The sequence below is a fragment of the Centruroides sculpturatus genome, unplaced genomic scaffold (genome assembly GCF_000671375.1).
Source record: "Centruroides sculpturatus isolate CEXI.00-Female unplaced genomic scaffold, Cexi_2.0 scaffold722, whole genome shotgun sequence".
Classification (NCBI taxonomy): Eukaryota; Metazoa; Arthropoda; class Arachnida; order Scorpiones; family Buthidae; genus Centruroides; species Centruroides sculpturatus.
The window spans coordinates 303,077-322,013 of record NW_019384969.1 but is presented as its reverse complement, the minus strand read 5'-3'; the positions used below and the strand labels follow the sequence as shown (position 1 = coordinate 322,013).

At 33.0% G+C, this 18,937-nt stretch overlaps 1 protein-coding gene across 1 annotated transcript in view; it reads left to right on the top strand.

Moving 5' to 3' along the window:
• Nucleotides 1-18,937, top strand: part of LOC111632565 (hypoxia up-regulated protein 1-like) — a 155,289-nt gene that overhangs the window by 114,875 nt on the left and 21,477 nt on the right. The window contains exons 11-15 of the mRNA XM_023377031.1: nucleotides 4,259-4,446; nucleotides 13,858-14,002; nucleotides 15,952-16,131; nucleotides 16,462-16,631; nucleotides 17,603-17,813. Of these exons, the coding sequence (XP_023232799.1) occupies nucleotides 4,259-4,446; nucleotides 13,858-14,002; nucleotides 15,952-16,131; nucleotides 16,462-16,631; nucleotides 17,603-17,813 (894 nt within the window). The remainder of the gene's footprint in view (nucleotides 1-4,258; nucleotides 4,447-13,857; nucleotides 14,003-15,951; nucleotides 16,132-16,461; nucleotides 16,632-17,602; nucleotides 17,814-18,937) is intronic.

Sequence of the window (18,937 nt, the reverse complement as noted above, 5' to 3'; positions counted from 1 at the left end):
AAGTTATCAAACAATGAACCTTGACTATTCCATGATAATACCTTTAGCGTATAAAAAACCTCTGAATGAGGAGTAACAGTTGAAATTTTTAATTCTCGTCCATTCGTCGATCCAACGTCTTCCCTGGTAATAAAAAAGGTTCAATTTTCATTAGCTTATTGCTTATTAAATCAAACGTAAAGTTTTCTCCGTTTACTGTTAGACAATCAGCTCTCATATACGCATCTTTTCCAGTCTTCTTAGCCTCTTGATAGAAAGGAAAAAGACCTTTCCTCCTAAGTCTCGATCTCCAATATAAATCATCGAAAAACTTTACCCTAGAGCATCCTTCTCTCTTCTGAATATTATGAACATTCCGGTAAATTAGTTTTTTATCGGAGACAATGTCAAGTTTAGCCACCACCAATTTATTTTTTGAGATTATTTTAAGATCTTTTATCAAAATTGAGTCACCACTAGGTCTTTTAATAGATGACAAAATGTCAGAAGCCAAGGACAAGATTTCAGACGAGTTTCCCTCTAAACCAGCAATAACAATATTATTTCTCTGACGTTCATTTATCGATGAATCTAAAAGATATAAGAAATAGGAGGTCGAAGCAGTAAATGAGGTATTTAAATTAGAAATTTCCTCCACCTTCTTCTCTACATTGAGAAGACGTTGTTCAAAATCTTTATGCAAATTTGCCAGCCATTCGAATTTAGTAGATAAATCTTCAAGTTTAGTCAAAATGGTATCAAATTTTTCCTCTAAAAAGGAAAATAAATTTTGGGGTACATTTGAAGAAGAACCCGAAGGAGGAAAAAACTTTTCCAATCGCTGAGATTTCAAAGTCGGTTCACTAGGAGATCTTTGACGTTTTCCAACAACTGATATGGACGACTTTGAAATAGGGGAGGAAGGTGGAGTACGAGACATCGGTCCAGGATTAGATTCAATACCTCCAATTACCAATAAAGCACGTAATAATAAATATATATCAAATTCTTTGATGAAACCAAGATAAATAATCAAACACTTTGTAAAAGCAAACATATCCAAAGCGCTATAATTCAACAAAAACAGCTCTCTCAAAAACTCACCAACACTGACGAACGTCGGAAGCGCCCCCGACACATAATTATATATATAAGAATAACATATTTAATTATCTAAAGCTATAAAAATCAAAGGCTACAAGAAGGGAATAATCCAAAACTATATCTATATCGCGACAGGATCTTTGGTCATCGATCAGTCGTCTAATTTCTAGCCTCTATAAGGCACAATATCGTCGAAGTTCAACTAGCCTAAGTTCAAAATATTACCACTTTCCACTTTATAATATTCTTTATTTATAGAAGCCTCGACACCGCTAGGCATCACCGAGGTGAAGTACATACATTAGTAACATTATTTACATTGGTTGTAATTGATACATAGTTTTACGCGTAAAATAATTCCAAGTTATTAGAGTTAACAAATAAATTTGGTATTTACATAGATTATTCACCGATAATTCTTTTGATCAATCATTAAAACCATACATATAATAAACAGTTAACAAAATTGCAATTGAAGAATTATCTAACTTAAAAATATGCCGCATACAGTAGCCATTCGAAAACTTCGCACCTACACGAAGACATGCTTCATGTTTACAACTGGTAAAGATGAAGTGTTTTCTGGAGGAGAGCTGTTTGTAGTACACTTTACCTTACCATAGTCCTTTTAAAATACATATTGACAAGTTTTTTAAATACTTCAGATAGTTTTTTATCATTTATTAGAACATTCAAGTTGTAAGGCCAGGAAATGTCCGTAGGCAGGAGAACGACGATGTTCTGGCGCATGTCATCTAACATGCGCCAGAACATTGTAAGTAAGAACACTGTAGTAAGTAGTGTTTGACACCGTCTGGAATGCCGCAAATTCACAGTTTTCTTTTGATGACTTGTTGAGTCTGTGGAGATAGCTCTGGAACCTACCATGCTGCGTATAGAGTTGCGTAATATTATGTCTCATTCGGGGGAAAGACGGCGTTACTGGGATACGCCGTAATTAGTCTAATACGAAACACGCGTTACGCAACAGAGACAATACGTAACATTACACGGGCAGGAGTGCAATTTATTAACGTCTATTTCTGTCCTGTCGATTTATTCCAATCTCCATATAAATTAATTTTATTCATCTCATTTGAATATAGGCCCTAATGCGATTGGAACGAGTCAATCCTATTATAGAAATACACCAGGCTGAGTTACGAAACACTTTTATACGCATTTTACAAGAGGGAATGCCTGTTATCCGCTTATTACGTAAGGAAGTCGATTTATTTTCAAGTGGTAATCAATACATTTACTACTCGCAGTACGGCGACGACCGCACATCCGCATTGTAATTTACCCACAGCCGAGTTTTCTTTCCATAATTAGTTTTTAATCGTTGCCGTCTTTCTGAGATTACAACATTTGACGTTTGTTCTAGCAGCCGTCTTTTGTCAAAATTTCGTCGTCGATAAAATCTAGAACCCGAAACGGTAAACGGAGCGAGTGTTTCCTTTCGAATCGGCAGGTGTTTCTTTACTTCCCGCAAATAATATAACTTTAGGTCGGTTCGTTTAACGTTATTCGAATCGGTCGAAATTCGTAATTCGATCTACGGGTACGAAATACTCCCCGCGAACTCTTCGGGCTAATTGGGATCGTAAGGCGAAACCGGCAGCATGGTCGAAAAGGGCCGAATTAACTTTCGTACAGTAGATATTTAATGCAGTGTTCCGCAACCGGTGTGCCATCACACGGTGAAGGACCGTGTGACGTGACGTGAACTTTTACGTATTCTGTTAATTTCAAATTTTATTTATATATTTTTATTACACTTGTTGTGTTTCTTATGTATGTATGCTGTATGTTGTTATGTATGTATGTTGTTGTGTTTCTTATGTTATCATTTTTATGTATTTCATTCTCTGCCGCAGCACTGATGAAATAAGATGATGTTTGTTTATTCTTTATTACAAGCCACCCATTTTTATGTATTCTAATAAATTATATGTAAAGAAAATTTGCTAACAGGTGTTGGTATATGTTTAATTACAATAATAATAGGTTAGTGGCATTATGTAATTCTATTAATAGTATCATATCATACGTTTTTGAGGAAAATAACATTTTGGTGTGCCGTGTTGAATCATGGGTGTGTCGCAAGTAGAAAAAGGTTGCGGAACACTGGCATAGAGTAATACAGATGAAATCATTGAACAAAATAATTTTATAAGTAGAAGCAGATTTAATTTTTGCTCTTGAGAAAATAGGCCAGATAGAACCTAGTGCCATTTTAGCTTTATGTATACTATGATTTTTAGCCTGTAAGAATTGTCCAGAAGATGAAAATAAAACTCCCAAGTATATGTAATTTTAAAGGTTTGTTGTTCAGAAACTATCTAGATGGAAAGAAAATAGAAAAGGTAAAAATGTTTGAGTACCTAAGAAGTTGGATAACTGAGGATAATAGATATAATTATGAAATTAAAAACAGAATAAAAAAGGCTAAAGCTTTTACACAAATATCCTCAGTATTAAGAAATAAAAATGTATGCAAAAAATTGAAACTAAAAATACTTAAAACAGTGATTTGGAATTGACTACACATAGATGCAAGTCATGGACAATAAACCAAGAAGCAGTTATTAGGATAAATTCCTTTGAGATGTGGTCTTAGAAGAATGGAAAGAATTAGTTGGATAGATAGAATAATCAATGAGAAGGTAATTAATAAATTTGGAATGGAAAGAAACCTGATGGTCAGCATTTAGAGAATAAAAACAGCATATGCTGAGTATATAATAAGAGAATCCTCATGGGAACTGATGAAAATTGCAGTTCAAGGAATGGTGGAGGACAGACAGAGAAAGGGAAGATCTAGGCTAGCATGGCAAAACAGCATAAAAAAATGGACTTGTTTAAGCTTGAGAAAATCCTATAACCATGAATAAAGGAGAAGAACTGTTAATCAACTGCAACCCTCTGTAAAAAGGATGCCATATGAATGAATTAATGAGAATAAAAAATTGATTTTCAAAATAAATGGATTTATATTGAATATTTTTAAAACTTTTTATGTTAGCATGAATAGAAGAAATAAATACAGCAATAATAAGAGTATAGTATATAATTTGTATATGAGCAGATGATTTTTTTTCTCTTCAGTTTTTATCTTTAAACTAATCAATTTTAGGAATAAAAAATTTTTCAATGAATTTTTAATTTTCAGGTGGATTTTCAAAGAGAGATAGACTCAGAGGATGGGACTCCGAAAACAAAATTAGTAAAAAGGATTTTATTCAGTAAAAATAATCCATTTCCTCAAAAGAAGATTATGACTTTTAACCGTCACACAAAAGATTTTTCTTTTAATGTTAGTTATGCAGATCTCAATTTTTTACCACAGTTGGAATATCAGTAAGTACAATGCAGATCAAATCTCAAGCAGTTTAGAAATAAATATTAAGCTAATAACCATAATTTTTATTTATTCATCTATTATATTAATCTACATTTCAACTTCTTTTTATTTGTAAATAAAGGAAAACTATATGGAAGTTGCAATTTTATCTACAAAAAAGCTAAATGTTTACTGCAATAATTTTTTGTATAGTTCTTCAGAATTAATAATACTCAGATAATACCTTTTTCTTTCACTTCTATGTGTTTAATGTTTTATCTTGCCTTTAATGAAATTATCATTATATTACCATAATAATTAGCATCAGATTTAGATAGATGTATTTATTTATTTATTTTATTCTTTTAGTATTATTGCTACAGTGAATTCTTTTAGATATTGTAAAATTCAAATTTGGTATATGGATCATGTAATCATGAACACTCACGAAATCTTTGTGTTTGATTCAAATTATGGTTTAAGTATCTTCCAAATCTTTTTACATTTATCAAATATTCTAAAGAAGGCAAATTTTATCTGTAATAATGTATCAAGTTTCTTAAATTTAATTATCTAAACTAAACCAAATTAAATAAATGAAGGTAAAATCCACAAATATTTAGGATTCTAACTCACAAAACATGCACCAAAAAACAGACTAATAAAAGAATACAACAGCAAATTAAACTTGATACTAACAACACAGTTGAATGTAAAACATGTTTAAAGCAATCAACATATAAGGGCTGTTCGGAAAGTTCGCGGCCTCACATAGAAAAACAAACAAAATAATGTTAAAACTTTTTTTATTTTTCAATGTAATCTCCTCTGTTAGCAATGCACTTATTCCAGCGATGTTCTAGCTTTTTTATGCCATCACAATAGGTCGATTTGTCAAGGTGTGCAAAATACTCGTTCACTTCAGAGATGACTTCGTCATTTGAGTGGAATCTCTTTCCAGCCAAGAATTTTTTTAGGTTTGGAAAAAGGTGGAAGTCACTGGGGGCCAAATCAGGTGAGTACGGTGGATGTGGAACTAATTGGAAGCGAAGTTCGTTTATCTTTTGTTCAGTGATTCTGGCGGAATGTGCAGGTGCATTATCGTGGTGGAACAGAACTTTTTTCTTCTTCAAGTGTGGCCTCTTTTCTTCGATTTCTTTCTTCAGTTTTTCCAAAAGTTCACAGTAATAGACAGCATTAATGGTCTTTCCTCTTTCTAGGTAGTCAATAAAGATGATGCCTTTAGCATCCCAAAAAACCGAGGCCATCACTTTACCCGCTGATGGAACTGTCTTTGCCTTCTTTGGTGGTGGCGAACTGTGGTGTTTCCATTGCTTCGACTGTTCTTTTGTTTCAGGAGTGTAGTAATGGATCCACGTTTCGTCAGTAGTCACAAACCGACGCAAGAAATCCTGTGGGTTTTTCTGGTAGAAGTCCAAACACTCCTTTGACATCAAAGTGCGAACACGTTTTTGCTCGGCGGTCAGCAGATGCGGCACCCACCTTGCTGAGACCTTCGTCATACCCAAATCTTCGGTTAGGATGTGGTGCACTCGGTCGACAGAGATGCCTGTTGTCTCAGCTATCTCACGCGTTTTCAAACGGCGATCTGCTAATACCAAATCGTGAACTTTGTCGATGTTTTCTTCAGTGACAGCAGTTGACGGCCGTCCGCTGCGAGGGTCATCTTCCACACTTTCTCTGCCAGATTTAAAAAGGGCTGTCCATTTTTTCACAGTGGTGTACGAAGGAGCAGACTCTCCTAAAACTTCATCCATGTCAGCTTTGATTTGAGATGGGGTCAACCCTTTTTTCGTCAGGTATTTTATGACCGCACGAGTCTCCGTCTTCTCCATTTTTGACAAAGCATGTGCACACTGACTATCTGCTAAGCTGTCGTGGCAAAACTTTTTGACAAATCAAGCGGAAATTGGTATCGTATCTTTAGCAAAGATGGCTGAATTATTCCCGCCAAAAATTAAATTGATCGCAGCGCCGCATATAGGCAAGGCCGCGAACTTTCCGAACAGCCCTCGTATATCTGTATGTTGTTCTAGTATTGACATATTCATTTAAGAGTTGTACAATACTTCTAAAATGTGTTCAATGTATAACTCATAAGGAAAACAGGAATAATAACAAAAACACAAGTACTACCTATCTTCTTTTGTTTTACAAGAAAGTGTTATCCTTGTAAAGCAAAGTGTTAAACCTCAGATATTTAAAATTTGCTCTACAAACAAATGCAGATGCTGAAAGAGTTTTTCTGTAGAAAACAAGAAACATTACAGTTTCACAAAGCTGTAACTCTTGTAGACAAAAACAGTAATATTTAACTTTGGGCTGGATCTAATACAGTAAACAAATCACAGTCTTGGGCTCTGAAGAAACTCCATGATAAGAACATTAATAGTGTCATCCAGAATCTTGCTGACAGAACTGTGATCAACTATTGACTGATTTGCAGTTGCCTCTTTGGAGAGACAGAAGGGTTCATAATTCCATAGAAAACCAGATCATAAATACAAGAAACTACAGAAAGCACATTTTAAAAGAGACAATACTCAGACAACACTTGTAGAAAATGTCTCATCATTCAAGAGACTATAAGCATATCAGGTTATACATCACATCAGTTGCAGCTTTTATCACACTACTTTTAACTGACTACTTGATATAAGCAAGTAGTCAATATAATACATCAAAAGCTTGTAGGTGAGCACAAACTACTACAAATCCCAGAATTATACTACAAATACACTTCTTAGATCACCATAGAAAACAACACACAAAACATACTATAACACTAAGAGCTCTAATAACAGACAAAACCATTCATTACAACAGGTCAGATGTATTCATAGACAAACAAAACAAAATCATATACATTATAGACTTAGCTGTTTCCAACATTTACAACATACAAAATACACAGAGAAAAAAATTAGTAAATATACAGAATTTTCCCATGAAATAGTCAGTGGAGAATGGATAAGGTATTTATTGTGCCAGTAGTCCATTTTTTGCACAGACATTACATCACATACATTACAGTCTTGTTATGGTATACTTCACAACAGTACACACATATTGCACTACAGAAGGCTGCCAGGCTAAACACATGTTAAATAGTGAGGAAATTCTTAAACACAATATAGAAACAAACAGCGCACAAACTTTTTTCTATGGATATTTTTTGAACTTTGGTCTGACTTAGCATTAGGCATTGATATATATGCTGTGAGGTACACTCCATCAACACAGTAGTAGTAATAATAATAACAATAACTATCCCGTGGTCATCACCTGGTCGTGGTGGGAGAGCCCAGTAATTTTAATGATCCATAGGGCAATGCAGGCTGGAGCACAAGCTTCTGGTAGGGACACCAATGCCAGTAAGGTCTATGGGGAGAAATGAAACTAAGAGTGACCACACCCACATTCTGTGGAGATAATTATCATGGTAGTAACCAGATCTAAGTATGATACCAGCTTGGATGTCGCCTGGGTTAACAAGGTCCGCGTTCATGGGTTAGTTAGAGGCTCACCTTTGAAAAATAGGCCACAGTCTCCCTTGGTTACCTCTGGCAAAAGCAGCACCAGCCCAAGCATGGCTACTGCAATGCCCTCAACAGATGTGAGGAATCAACCTAGCCTTGGTGTTTCTGTGGCAATGCATCCACAGACCACAAAGGCTGGAAAACCACGCCAACAGATGAAATGGACAACAGAAATGAACGAGTTTATCATCCGTACTTAATACACCATCTCAAGACTTGAAACAAACATGACAGCATACAGACAACAACTACACCATAGATTCACACAACAATATCCTCACCTCACTGTCACTGAACAAAGGGTTGTTGATCAAAAAAGAACAATTATACACAACCTTATCCCACAACCAACACTTGAACTTATCAAACAACAGGTTGCTGATCAAATACATCAACAGGCAGAAACATTTAACATTAATGAAGATCACATAACCTGTCAGGATAATCCAGCAACAAGCATTGATAATAGTACACATACAACAACTACCATTAATGATACTACAGACACTTCCTCATCCATCACTGATAACGTAGATATAGATTTAGTTAATACGCTCTCACTTATATTTCAGGAAACACTCTCTAAATATACAGGTACAGATCCCACACAAAGACCATGAATAACAAAAATGAACACATTAAAGGTAGAAGGAAAAACACTAAATTATGTAAACACTCACTTTCTACCACACTATATCCATTCAATTTCTACACTCTCAGAAATTCATATATTAGTTTATACTGGGGCAGTCACAATAGTGACACACCATGGACTGAAAATACAATTGCAGACAGACACACACAAAACACAATTCTATCACAAACCTGCCTGGCAGAGAAGAATAGAAACACAAATAAATGACATTAGACAGCAATTGAGCAGGCTGACACAATATACTAAAAACAACATAACACCTAAATTAACCAACTCAAAAATATTTTCAAGAAAATCAAAACACAACAAAACATGAACATCACAACACACACATTACAGAATACATTGATACACTAAAACAAATACTTGCAGCCAAAGCATGTAGACTCAAATGATACAAAACATGTATGCTACGAAAACAACAAAATAAGTTATTTACAAACAATGTAAAACTTTTACAAACAACTTAGTACCAAAACAAATACTGATATACAGCACAGTGGCACATCAACAGAAGAAGAACTCACAACTTATTGGTCTTCTCTTTGGTCCAAAGCTGTTACACACCATGCTGATGCAGGCTGGATCGAGGAGGAGAACAGAAACTTGCACAACGTACGAACTATGCCCTGTGCTGAAATAAATGTACACATCTACTATGCTGTGAACAGAACACACAATTGGAAGACACCTGGTGTAGACAACATTCACAATTTCTGGTACAAAAAATTTACATCACTGCACCAGGAACTAGCTAAACATCTAACACACATCATCATCAATCCACAAGACATGCCAAAATTTCTTACTCAGGGCATCACCTACATGAAAGCTAAAAACAACAATACTACAGACCTCACACAATACAGACCAATTACATGTTTTCCAACACACTACAAATTATTGACTTCCTGTATCACAAACAAAATATACAAACATGTTGAAGAACACTACATTCTTACAGAACAACAAAAAGGTTGCCGTAGAAATCACAGGGGATGCAAAGAACAGTTACTAATAGATTCAGTCATTCTATGGCAAGCACAAAAACAACACACACATACATGGCATACATAGACTACAGAAAAGCATTCGACAGTGTTCCACACAGTTGGTTGCTACATATTCTATACGTGTATAAAATACATCCATCACTCATTTCATTCTTCCAAAACACTATGCAGCACTGGAGAACAACACTACATCTCAGGGTTAGTAACACTTCGATACAAACAAACGAAATATTCATTAGGCGAGGAATTTTTCAAGGAGATTCATTGAGTCCTCTCTGGTTCTGCCTAGCCCTGAACCCATTATCCAACATGTTAAACAACACGCGTTATGGCTACAATATCAGATATGAAAAAAACAACACAGTTTACGCTGTCACATCTCATGTACATGGATGGCATAAAACTTATAGAAATAGATAAATAAATAAAACTCACGCCAAAATTGTATAGCCTTCTTGATAAAAAGCACTGAGTTCAGCGTTAATACGATTTTTCTTATATCGCAAGTACTTTCGACGAGTATTATATCGTCGTCTTCAGGCGAAAAAAGAACAAATTTGAAAATTAGAACGTGCAGAATGTTCCAAGTAGAAAACGGAAAAATTTTCTTGTCAATTTCTAAATTATAGCGTTCGGTAATTCTGTTGGTCACGTGCAACAAGCTTTTGCTGGCGTTCGAAATATCTTAAATCCACACGACTAGCAGCGCATGCGTTGAGGAGCGATCGTACTAATTGTGCGACTCTTGGCGCTTTTTGCTGTTTAAACGCTGGTATAAAGTAACCCATATTTCGGGCAAGTCTCTCACTCGACTTGCCCGAAATATGGGTTACTTTATACCAGCGTTTAAACAGCAAAAAGCGCCAAGAGTCGCACAATTAGTACGATCGCTCCTCAACGCATGCGCTGCTAGTCGTGTGGATTTAAGATATTTCGAACGCCAGCAAAAGCTTGTTGCACGTGACCAACAGAATTACCGAACGCTATAATTTAGAAATTGACAAGAAAATTTTTCCGTTTTCTACTTGGAACATTCTGCACGTTCTAATTTTCAAATTTGTTCTTTTTTCGCCTGAAGACGACGATATAATACTCGTCGAAAGTACTTGCTATATAAGAAAAAATCGTATTAACGCTGAACTCAGTGCTTTTTATCAAGAAGGCATAAAACTTTATGCATCCACACAAAAAGAACTTCAGCAGCTCCTACAAATCACACACTCATACACCAAGGACATACAAATGGAGTTTGGATTAGACATATGCAAAACACTTCACATAGAAAAAAGGAGTCCTGAAGAAAGACGATTTCACACTTGGAAATGGAGACGTTATTGAATCCATGGAAGAGGGTGAGTTTTACAAGTATTTAGGATTCCTATAGGCCAAACTAACAGAACATACACAAATAAAGCAGACATTAATTAAAGAATACCAAAGTAGGTTAAACGCTATCCTCAGAACACAGTGAAATGCAAAACACAGTTAAAGCAATAAACACACATGTCATCCCAGTACTCACATACTCTTTTGAGTTATACATTGCACTCACACAGATCTTGAGCAACTCCAAAGGAAAACAAGAACAATGCTTACTAAGCATAAGCATCATCATCCTAAATCTGCCACAAAGATTAACCTTTCCACTTAAAGATGGCGGACATGGTCTGATCGACATAGTTAACCTTCACTACAAACAGACACTGAGAGGGTTTTTGTACAATAAACAATAAACATCACAGTTACATAAAGGAGTAACTCTAGCAGACTCAAATAACATATCATTAAATTTACACTCGCATCATACGGACACGACACAATGTATAAAAAGCATAGACACCATTAAGCAATTGTGGGCTCAAAAGGCACTCCACAGCAATCATCCTTATGACCTGGCCCAGGATTTTGTTGACAAAACTGCATCAAACAGCTGGTTAGATCGGGGATACCTCTTTGGGGAGACAGAAGGATTCATGATTGCCATACAGGATCAGGTCATAAATACTAAAAACTACAGAAAACACATACTCAAAGATACAACACTCACAAATGACACATGCAGAAANCAAACAGCTGGTGGTTAGATCGGGGATACCTCTTTGGGGAGACAGAATTCATGATTGCCATATAGGATCAGGTCATAAATACTAAAAACTACAGAAAACACATACTCAAAGATACAACACTCACAAATGACACATGCAGAAAATGTCATATCATGCCAGAAAGAATACAACACATTACTTCTGGTTTCAAGTTCTTGGCACAGACAGATTATTTACATAGACATAATCAAGTAGCAAATATAATACACTAAGAGCTTGCAAACAAACACAAATTATTAGACATTTACAAACCATACTACAAATACATTCAACAGACAGTATTAGAAAACAACACACACAAAATGTACTACGACAGAGCCATAATTACGGATAAAACAATTTACTACAACAGACCAGACATCACACTCATTGACAAACACAATAAAATCACATACATTATAGACATATCCATTTCAAACGTTCACAATGTACAAAACACATGCACTGAAAAAATTAGAAAGGAAACACAGAACTCACCCAGGAAATAAAGTATCTGTGGAGGATGGAAAGGGTGCTTATTGTACTTGTCGTTCTGTCCTGTACAGGTGTGAAACCACACACACTATACAAAAGCCTGGGAACATTACAATTGAATAGAAATACATACATCACACTACAGAAGGCCACTACAGTGGGTGATCAGTTAACGAACATAATCCGTTCCAAGACTTTGTTCGTTAACCAATTATCGATTTCCCATAGGTTTTTATGGGAATTTGATTAATTTGTTCTGGAGACTCCAAAAAATTAAAAATATATAATTTTTTACTACGTTTATTTACATGTAATGGTAAAAATACACATATATGCAGTCTTGCATTTTTATTAGTCATATTTATTTTGTTGTGGGGTTAAAGAATCTGTCCAGTGTCGATTGCTTTTCTCTTTTCTTTAGAATTTTAGTAATTAATAGTATTGTAATTGTAGAGATCCCCAACCCTATTAACCTTATTCTAGTTGGGATCCCACTTGGATGATCATTATTTTGACATCTCCCCACTTCTTCAAAAGATCTTTAGTAGTAGATGCCGACATTGGTTCTCTTTCCTCTTTCACTTTTTCAAAAGAAAACACATCTCTCTGAGTTTCTTGGTATTCTTCATTCGAGAGTTCTTCTGTGGTCAGATCAGTTTCAGGTTCCATTATGAACTCAAAAATGCTCTTTATTTCTCAGATGTGATTTTCATTACTCCATTAGCAGCTTGAGACTTCTTGATATATTTTTCATAGCTAAGATTGTGCTTACTGTAGACCTGTTCAAGCCATACTGCCTAGCAACATCAGACATCTTGCACTCACTTTCTACCTTGGCTATTATGTCTTACTGGTTTCTATGGTGAGCACAGTTCTTGACACTCCTCTTTTTAGGCTCCATAATATTATCAGTTTCTTTTTTAAATAAAAGGTTTAGAAAAGCACTTACAAAAATTCAGAGAACAGAAATCAACTAGCCCACAAAGTTATTTAAATGCAAGGCCCGGATGAAATTTGAAATTTGGTATTAAAATGTTAATGAATATCTGATCGGACAGTTAAACTCTCACCTTTCGTAAATTAAAATCGACACAAAACTTAACAAGTACCTGCCCGACAGTCTAGCGAGACTATAAAATATTATTTGTCAGAAAGGTGAACAAAAGGCTGAAATTACAAGGGCGAGTTTCAAAATTCAGAGGAATACTATTTGATCGGTATCGAGTTGAGAGTCGATGTTACATCTCCCGCATTCCAAAAGGTTTCAAATTGTTATCTGAAGACAGGGGAAAATCAATCGATATTCATTATTTTCTGTTGCTTTTTTCTATGTTTATTCAGTAAAGTGTTCATTATCCGAACATGTATTCGTTGTTCGATCATAAAAATCTTTCGCGAAAGTGTTTGCTCTCCAAACTGTTTGTTAACCGATCACCCACTGTATATTGAATACATGCCATATTGTTAGGAAATTTCTGAACACAGACACTGACACACTTACTTAATTTTAGTTTTGTTTTGGTATCTATGCCTTGACTCTGGTCAGGCATAGTACACAGCCACCGCTGTCAACCGAGTATAACCCACATAATAATAATTATTATTATTTGTGTATTTTCAGATCAGTTGGATCTCACAATTTAAGTGTAGTAAGTCTATCAGGTGTACAAGATGCAATGTCAAAACATGTTGGAGAAGACAGTGAATCTAAAGGAGTAAAAGTACATTTTCATTTAGATGAAAATGGAATTTTAAAAATTGATCATGTAAGTTATATTTTGAAGCTTATGTTTCGGCTTATAATAGCGATTCTTAACCTTGAATTTTTAAAATCAATTTTCACACCTCAAAAAAAAAATGTAGGGTTGGTTTTTTTATTTAAGGGATAGAGTTCCATTTTCTCAAGTGCTTAGGAAGATTAAGGGATTAGAGGCTGAAGGAATTAATTTAATTTAGAATAAAATTATTTTGACAATATTTTAAGTTAATTTTTAAAATAAATACAAATTACAATAAGGTTTTAAGTTTTTGTTTCTAAAGTTCAAAATAAAGATTGGCTTTCAAAAGTTGATTGTACAGTAGACCCCCCTATAACACGAAGATACATTCCTCGTTATACGAATTTCGCGTCGTTGGAATCCTTGGGCTGTGATTGGCTCACGTATTTGACACGTATGAAGTTTACGGACTACAGCTGTTTGAAAGGTTTTCTTCCATAAAATTAATCAATTTTAGACTAATTTGACTTAACATTTCCAAAATACGTATATTTTTTTTTTTGGAAATAATCCATATAAACTACGCTATAAACAAAAAATTGTAGGATTATTCGACATCGCCGTTGCTCAAGCTTGTTTTCATCGCAGAACAGCTCAGCAAACCGCGGCCGCAATTTCTGATGTTATTTTTCTGCGAAAACTTCACTGAACTTAGGAGACATCATTAATATAAATAATTTTTATCGCCGTTGAATAAGAAATGTTTCTTTCACAAGAAATGTATAAAATTACAGTACTGTATTAGACTTACGGTAACTAATTTACATACTGTACAGAATAGTTTGCCTAAACTCTCCGTAGTGTGGCGCCAGGCGGCGGAAAGCATATATATAATTACAATTAAGTTACAATAAATTAAGTTAATATATAATTATATGTACAGTACCTAATTTATATATAATACTGTACAGACGATAGTTAAACTCAACTTACCAGCCTAAACTCTCCATAGCGTGGCGCTAGACGGTGGAAAATAGTTCGGCTGCTCGTCCGTGATGACGAGTTGGCGATGATGTTTTACGTGCCCCGTTATACGAATACTGCCGCAATTTTTTTGCCACGTCATAGGAATCTACATTATTGGAACCTGCGTTATGGGGGGTCTACTGTATTTAATATGTTTCTAAGTCATTATTACTGTAAATTTCACAGAAAATCATATGCAAGATTGCAATTAAGTAAATTCTATATTATAAATCTCAAAATTTTTAATAACCACAGTATATTTACTGAATAAGACTACAATCATAATTAGAAAAGTAATTGCTTAATTTTGAAAGTGCTGGAAATGTCTCCAGTTTTCTTGATGCAGTTAGATCCTTCTTATTTTATTAACAAATATTTTGTATAGTGTCTTATCTGAGATAGATTCCATGGAATTATTACTTTTATATCTTATGAATTATTTTTGTAAACATTGCTGGTTAGTAAATCTTTAAAAGTAAGTATCAATAACCATGAGATTAGATGATAGGCAGACTGAATACTTTCAAGAGTAATTTGTTTTTCAAAGATAGTTTTATAGTATACACAGCTCATTATTACATACAATTAATAAAGGCTATCTTGCATGAAAGTTTGCATTAGATTTTGTTATTTAACTGGCTTATAAATGGATATGAAATTTGTTTACAAGAACTAATGTTCTTAATTGAAGCTTTTGCTATTGTGTTAGTGTATTTGAATAACAATTAAAAATTATATTTCACTATTACTGTATAAAGACTTCTTGATCGTCCTGTGTGATATGTTGCATGCATTATAAATTATGAATTTATCATCATTATCATTATTCTAAGTAAAATTTTATTATTATTAAAATTTAAAAATTTTATAGAATAGCAAGCAATATGAATTGAATGAAAGAACATTAATAAAATATTAGACTTTGCAGTTTATATTTTTATAATCGATGATGATATTATTTTTTTATTTAGGCAGAATCAATCTTTGAAAAGAAATTAGAAGATGAAACTAGTGATGAGACTACTGTGGAATCAACTTTGAGTAAATTAGGAAACACTATTGGAAAACTATTTTCTACAGACAGTAGTAAAGCTGATAATAAAGAAGAAGCATCTGATGAAAGTCAAAGTGTTAATAATGAAACAAGTGATGTTAGTAAATTTAGAAAATTTTTTAAAATATTTAAAATTCTGTATAAACAAAAAAACAAATTTTGATAAAATAAGAGAGAGAGAAAATTAATGACAGAATAAAATGCTTTTTAAAAGTAGCAATATTAAATTAACAATTTTGACACTTAAATAAAATATAAAGGATGCAAAATATATTCTTTAAAATGCCTATTTAAATTTGATTTTTTATTTTTGATAATTAAGAGGTAAAACGTTATTTTTAAATATATAAGTATATATTCACTAATTATTTAATTTCTTAATTATGAATATAAAAGCAAACTGCTAATTACTGATTTTAATTATTAGGATAGCAACATAAATAAAAATGCTTCAGAAAGTACAAAAAATGAAACCCAAGATAAGGTTGACAAGAAAGGTCCAAAGATCATTACAATTAAAGAGAATGTAGTAGTCAACTATCTTTTGGGAGATTTTCATGATATGGAAGAAGCAGAAACTATAGAATCATTGGCCAAGTAAGTGTTAAATTTTATCAAATTGATATATTTTAGATAATGCTGAACTGAAAATAATGTAGCAGTTATTATTTAATTGATGATTTCAATTGTCATATAGAATAGTTAATTTCAAACTGCTTTGAATTAGAACAAAATCTTATTTATGAAATATTCTGTTCTAAAATGTAACTTTGTTATTTTGCTATTGCTTTATACATTTATATTTAAAATTTTTCCACAACATGTTGCCAGCACAATGTCATCACAAATAAGACTGCCAGATTTTTTCATTGCTCCATATCCAAAAACGTTTTTCTTTTCATACTCATTTTGCAGTAAATTTTGGAAAAATTTTGGCTATGTTCTTATATATATATAACTTAACTTTTGCAATTTTAGCCATTTTTTGGAAAGTGAAGATTTGTCCAGAATGTGGCCCACAATTGCTCTGGGTGTAAGAATAAATTGTGTATACCTAAACTTGTCATTTTTCACCATAATTTAGAAATCTAGGCATCTATATGACCATTTAGCAGCCTGATGAGATTCATGGCCTTTAAGTTCACTTACCTGTTTGAGGTTAGAACTTTGCAGAGCCAATTCATTAAGCCTATAGTCATGTGTTTTTTTAAACTTTACCCAATAAAGGGCAGTCCAATCTTGGTTAGATTGCTGGCCACTACAACATATGGTGTTTGCATGGTCAAACCTATATTCTCACATACCAAACACAGAATACTGATAATCACAATATCAAGTTTCAGTGAGTCACAAACTAACTCACAAGTGAAAATGTTGAGTCAAAGTCATAGAAATATTAAATTTGATGCATAAAAAAAGTGAGTAAATAAAAACTCTAAATATAAAAAACTTCAATTTGTTTTGTGTAGTCTGCATTTCTGATAGTAAAACTTGTTTTAGAAAGAATATTCTAGTAAAAATTGTTTATATTATAGATTAGCTCTTCAAACAGATTTTTAATATTTCAGGCTGAAAAAAATTGATGATCAAGAGAGAGAGAAATTAGCACAAGAGAAGGCAAAAAATGCATTAGAATCATTTATTTTGGAAACAAAAAACAAATTATATACTGAAGAATATGAAAAAGCAGCTGCAAAAGAAGAAATAGAAAAAATATTAAGCAAGTTATCAGAAGAAGGTGATTGGCTTGAATATGAATCTGGAGAAGCAAAAACTGAAGTAAGTTATAGCTTTTTGTGAAACCAATTATTAGACTATTTTTATATTCTGAATCAAGATTACAGAAGGTAATATCTTCAGAAATCTTGTACATCTGCAAAAAAAACTTCTATTAACTTTTAATTTACATGTATTGCAAGTAAAAGTTAACTTCTGTTTGAAAAATGTTTTTATTGCTTGTAAAAATTATTTAATTTAACTTGGAATATAGAAATTTCATGCATTGATTTTTTTTCAAAATATTATCAGGTAACCAAATAAGTAATGTTGTTTTTTAGGAATATGAATAAAAATGTTTGTATTTTTTATTTGAAATAATTTTACATAGATTTTTCAAACTGAGCATAAATTGAGTGTGTCACTAAAAGAAAGTACCTAAGAGTAAAGTCTGTGTTATTTTACATTAACTTTGTTAATAAATTTTTTCCATTAAATATTAACACAAATTTAAATTTTATTCGTTGTTGCTGTTGATGCTACATTTCAAAACAGTTAATCTTATTATTTTTCTAATTGGTCTGAAATTACTGTCCTCATTACTCAAAATATTTGATAATTCATTACCAACCTGTCTCTTTTTGGATTATTATTTTTGGTGAAGTTCTCATAAATTTTTTGATACTTGCTTCAACAGTTTGTCTTGTTAAAATTTCAGAGGTCTTAATGTTGAGATCAATAGTTAAAATTATACTTTGTAACTTTTTGACAAATTCAACATTTTTGTAAATATTTTTTATAGTGAATGAGTTTCAGATATGTTAACTCATTATCAGTTAATTTATTGATATCATTCATATTTAAATATTTAATACTGAAATCAATTGCATTGTTTAAAAAATTTTTGAAGCAGTTTTATAAGTTAATCAAATCCCTCCAGGTTCTAGAATAGTTTTTTTTGTTCTAAGATGCTTAGAAGGCTACGCACAAATCAATTAATTAATTAAAACAAGTCAGAATGATGAAAAATTCTTACTTAACTAGAAAATATAAAAAGTACAATAATATATTATATTTATTGAAATTATTATGTAAAGATGGTGTCTCTTTGAATTTAATTTGTTTCAGGAGGCTATTCAAACTCTAAATTATTTGAAGTTCGAATCAGTTTTCCCTGTTATGTGATA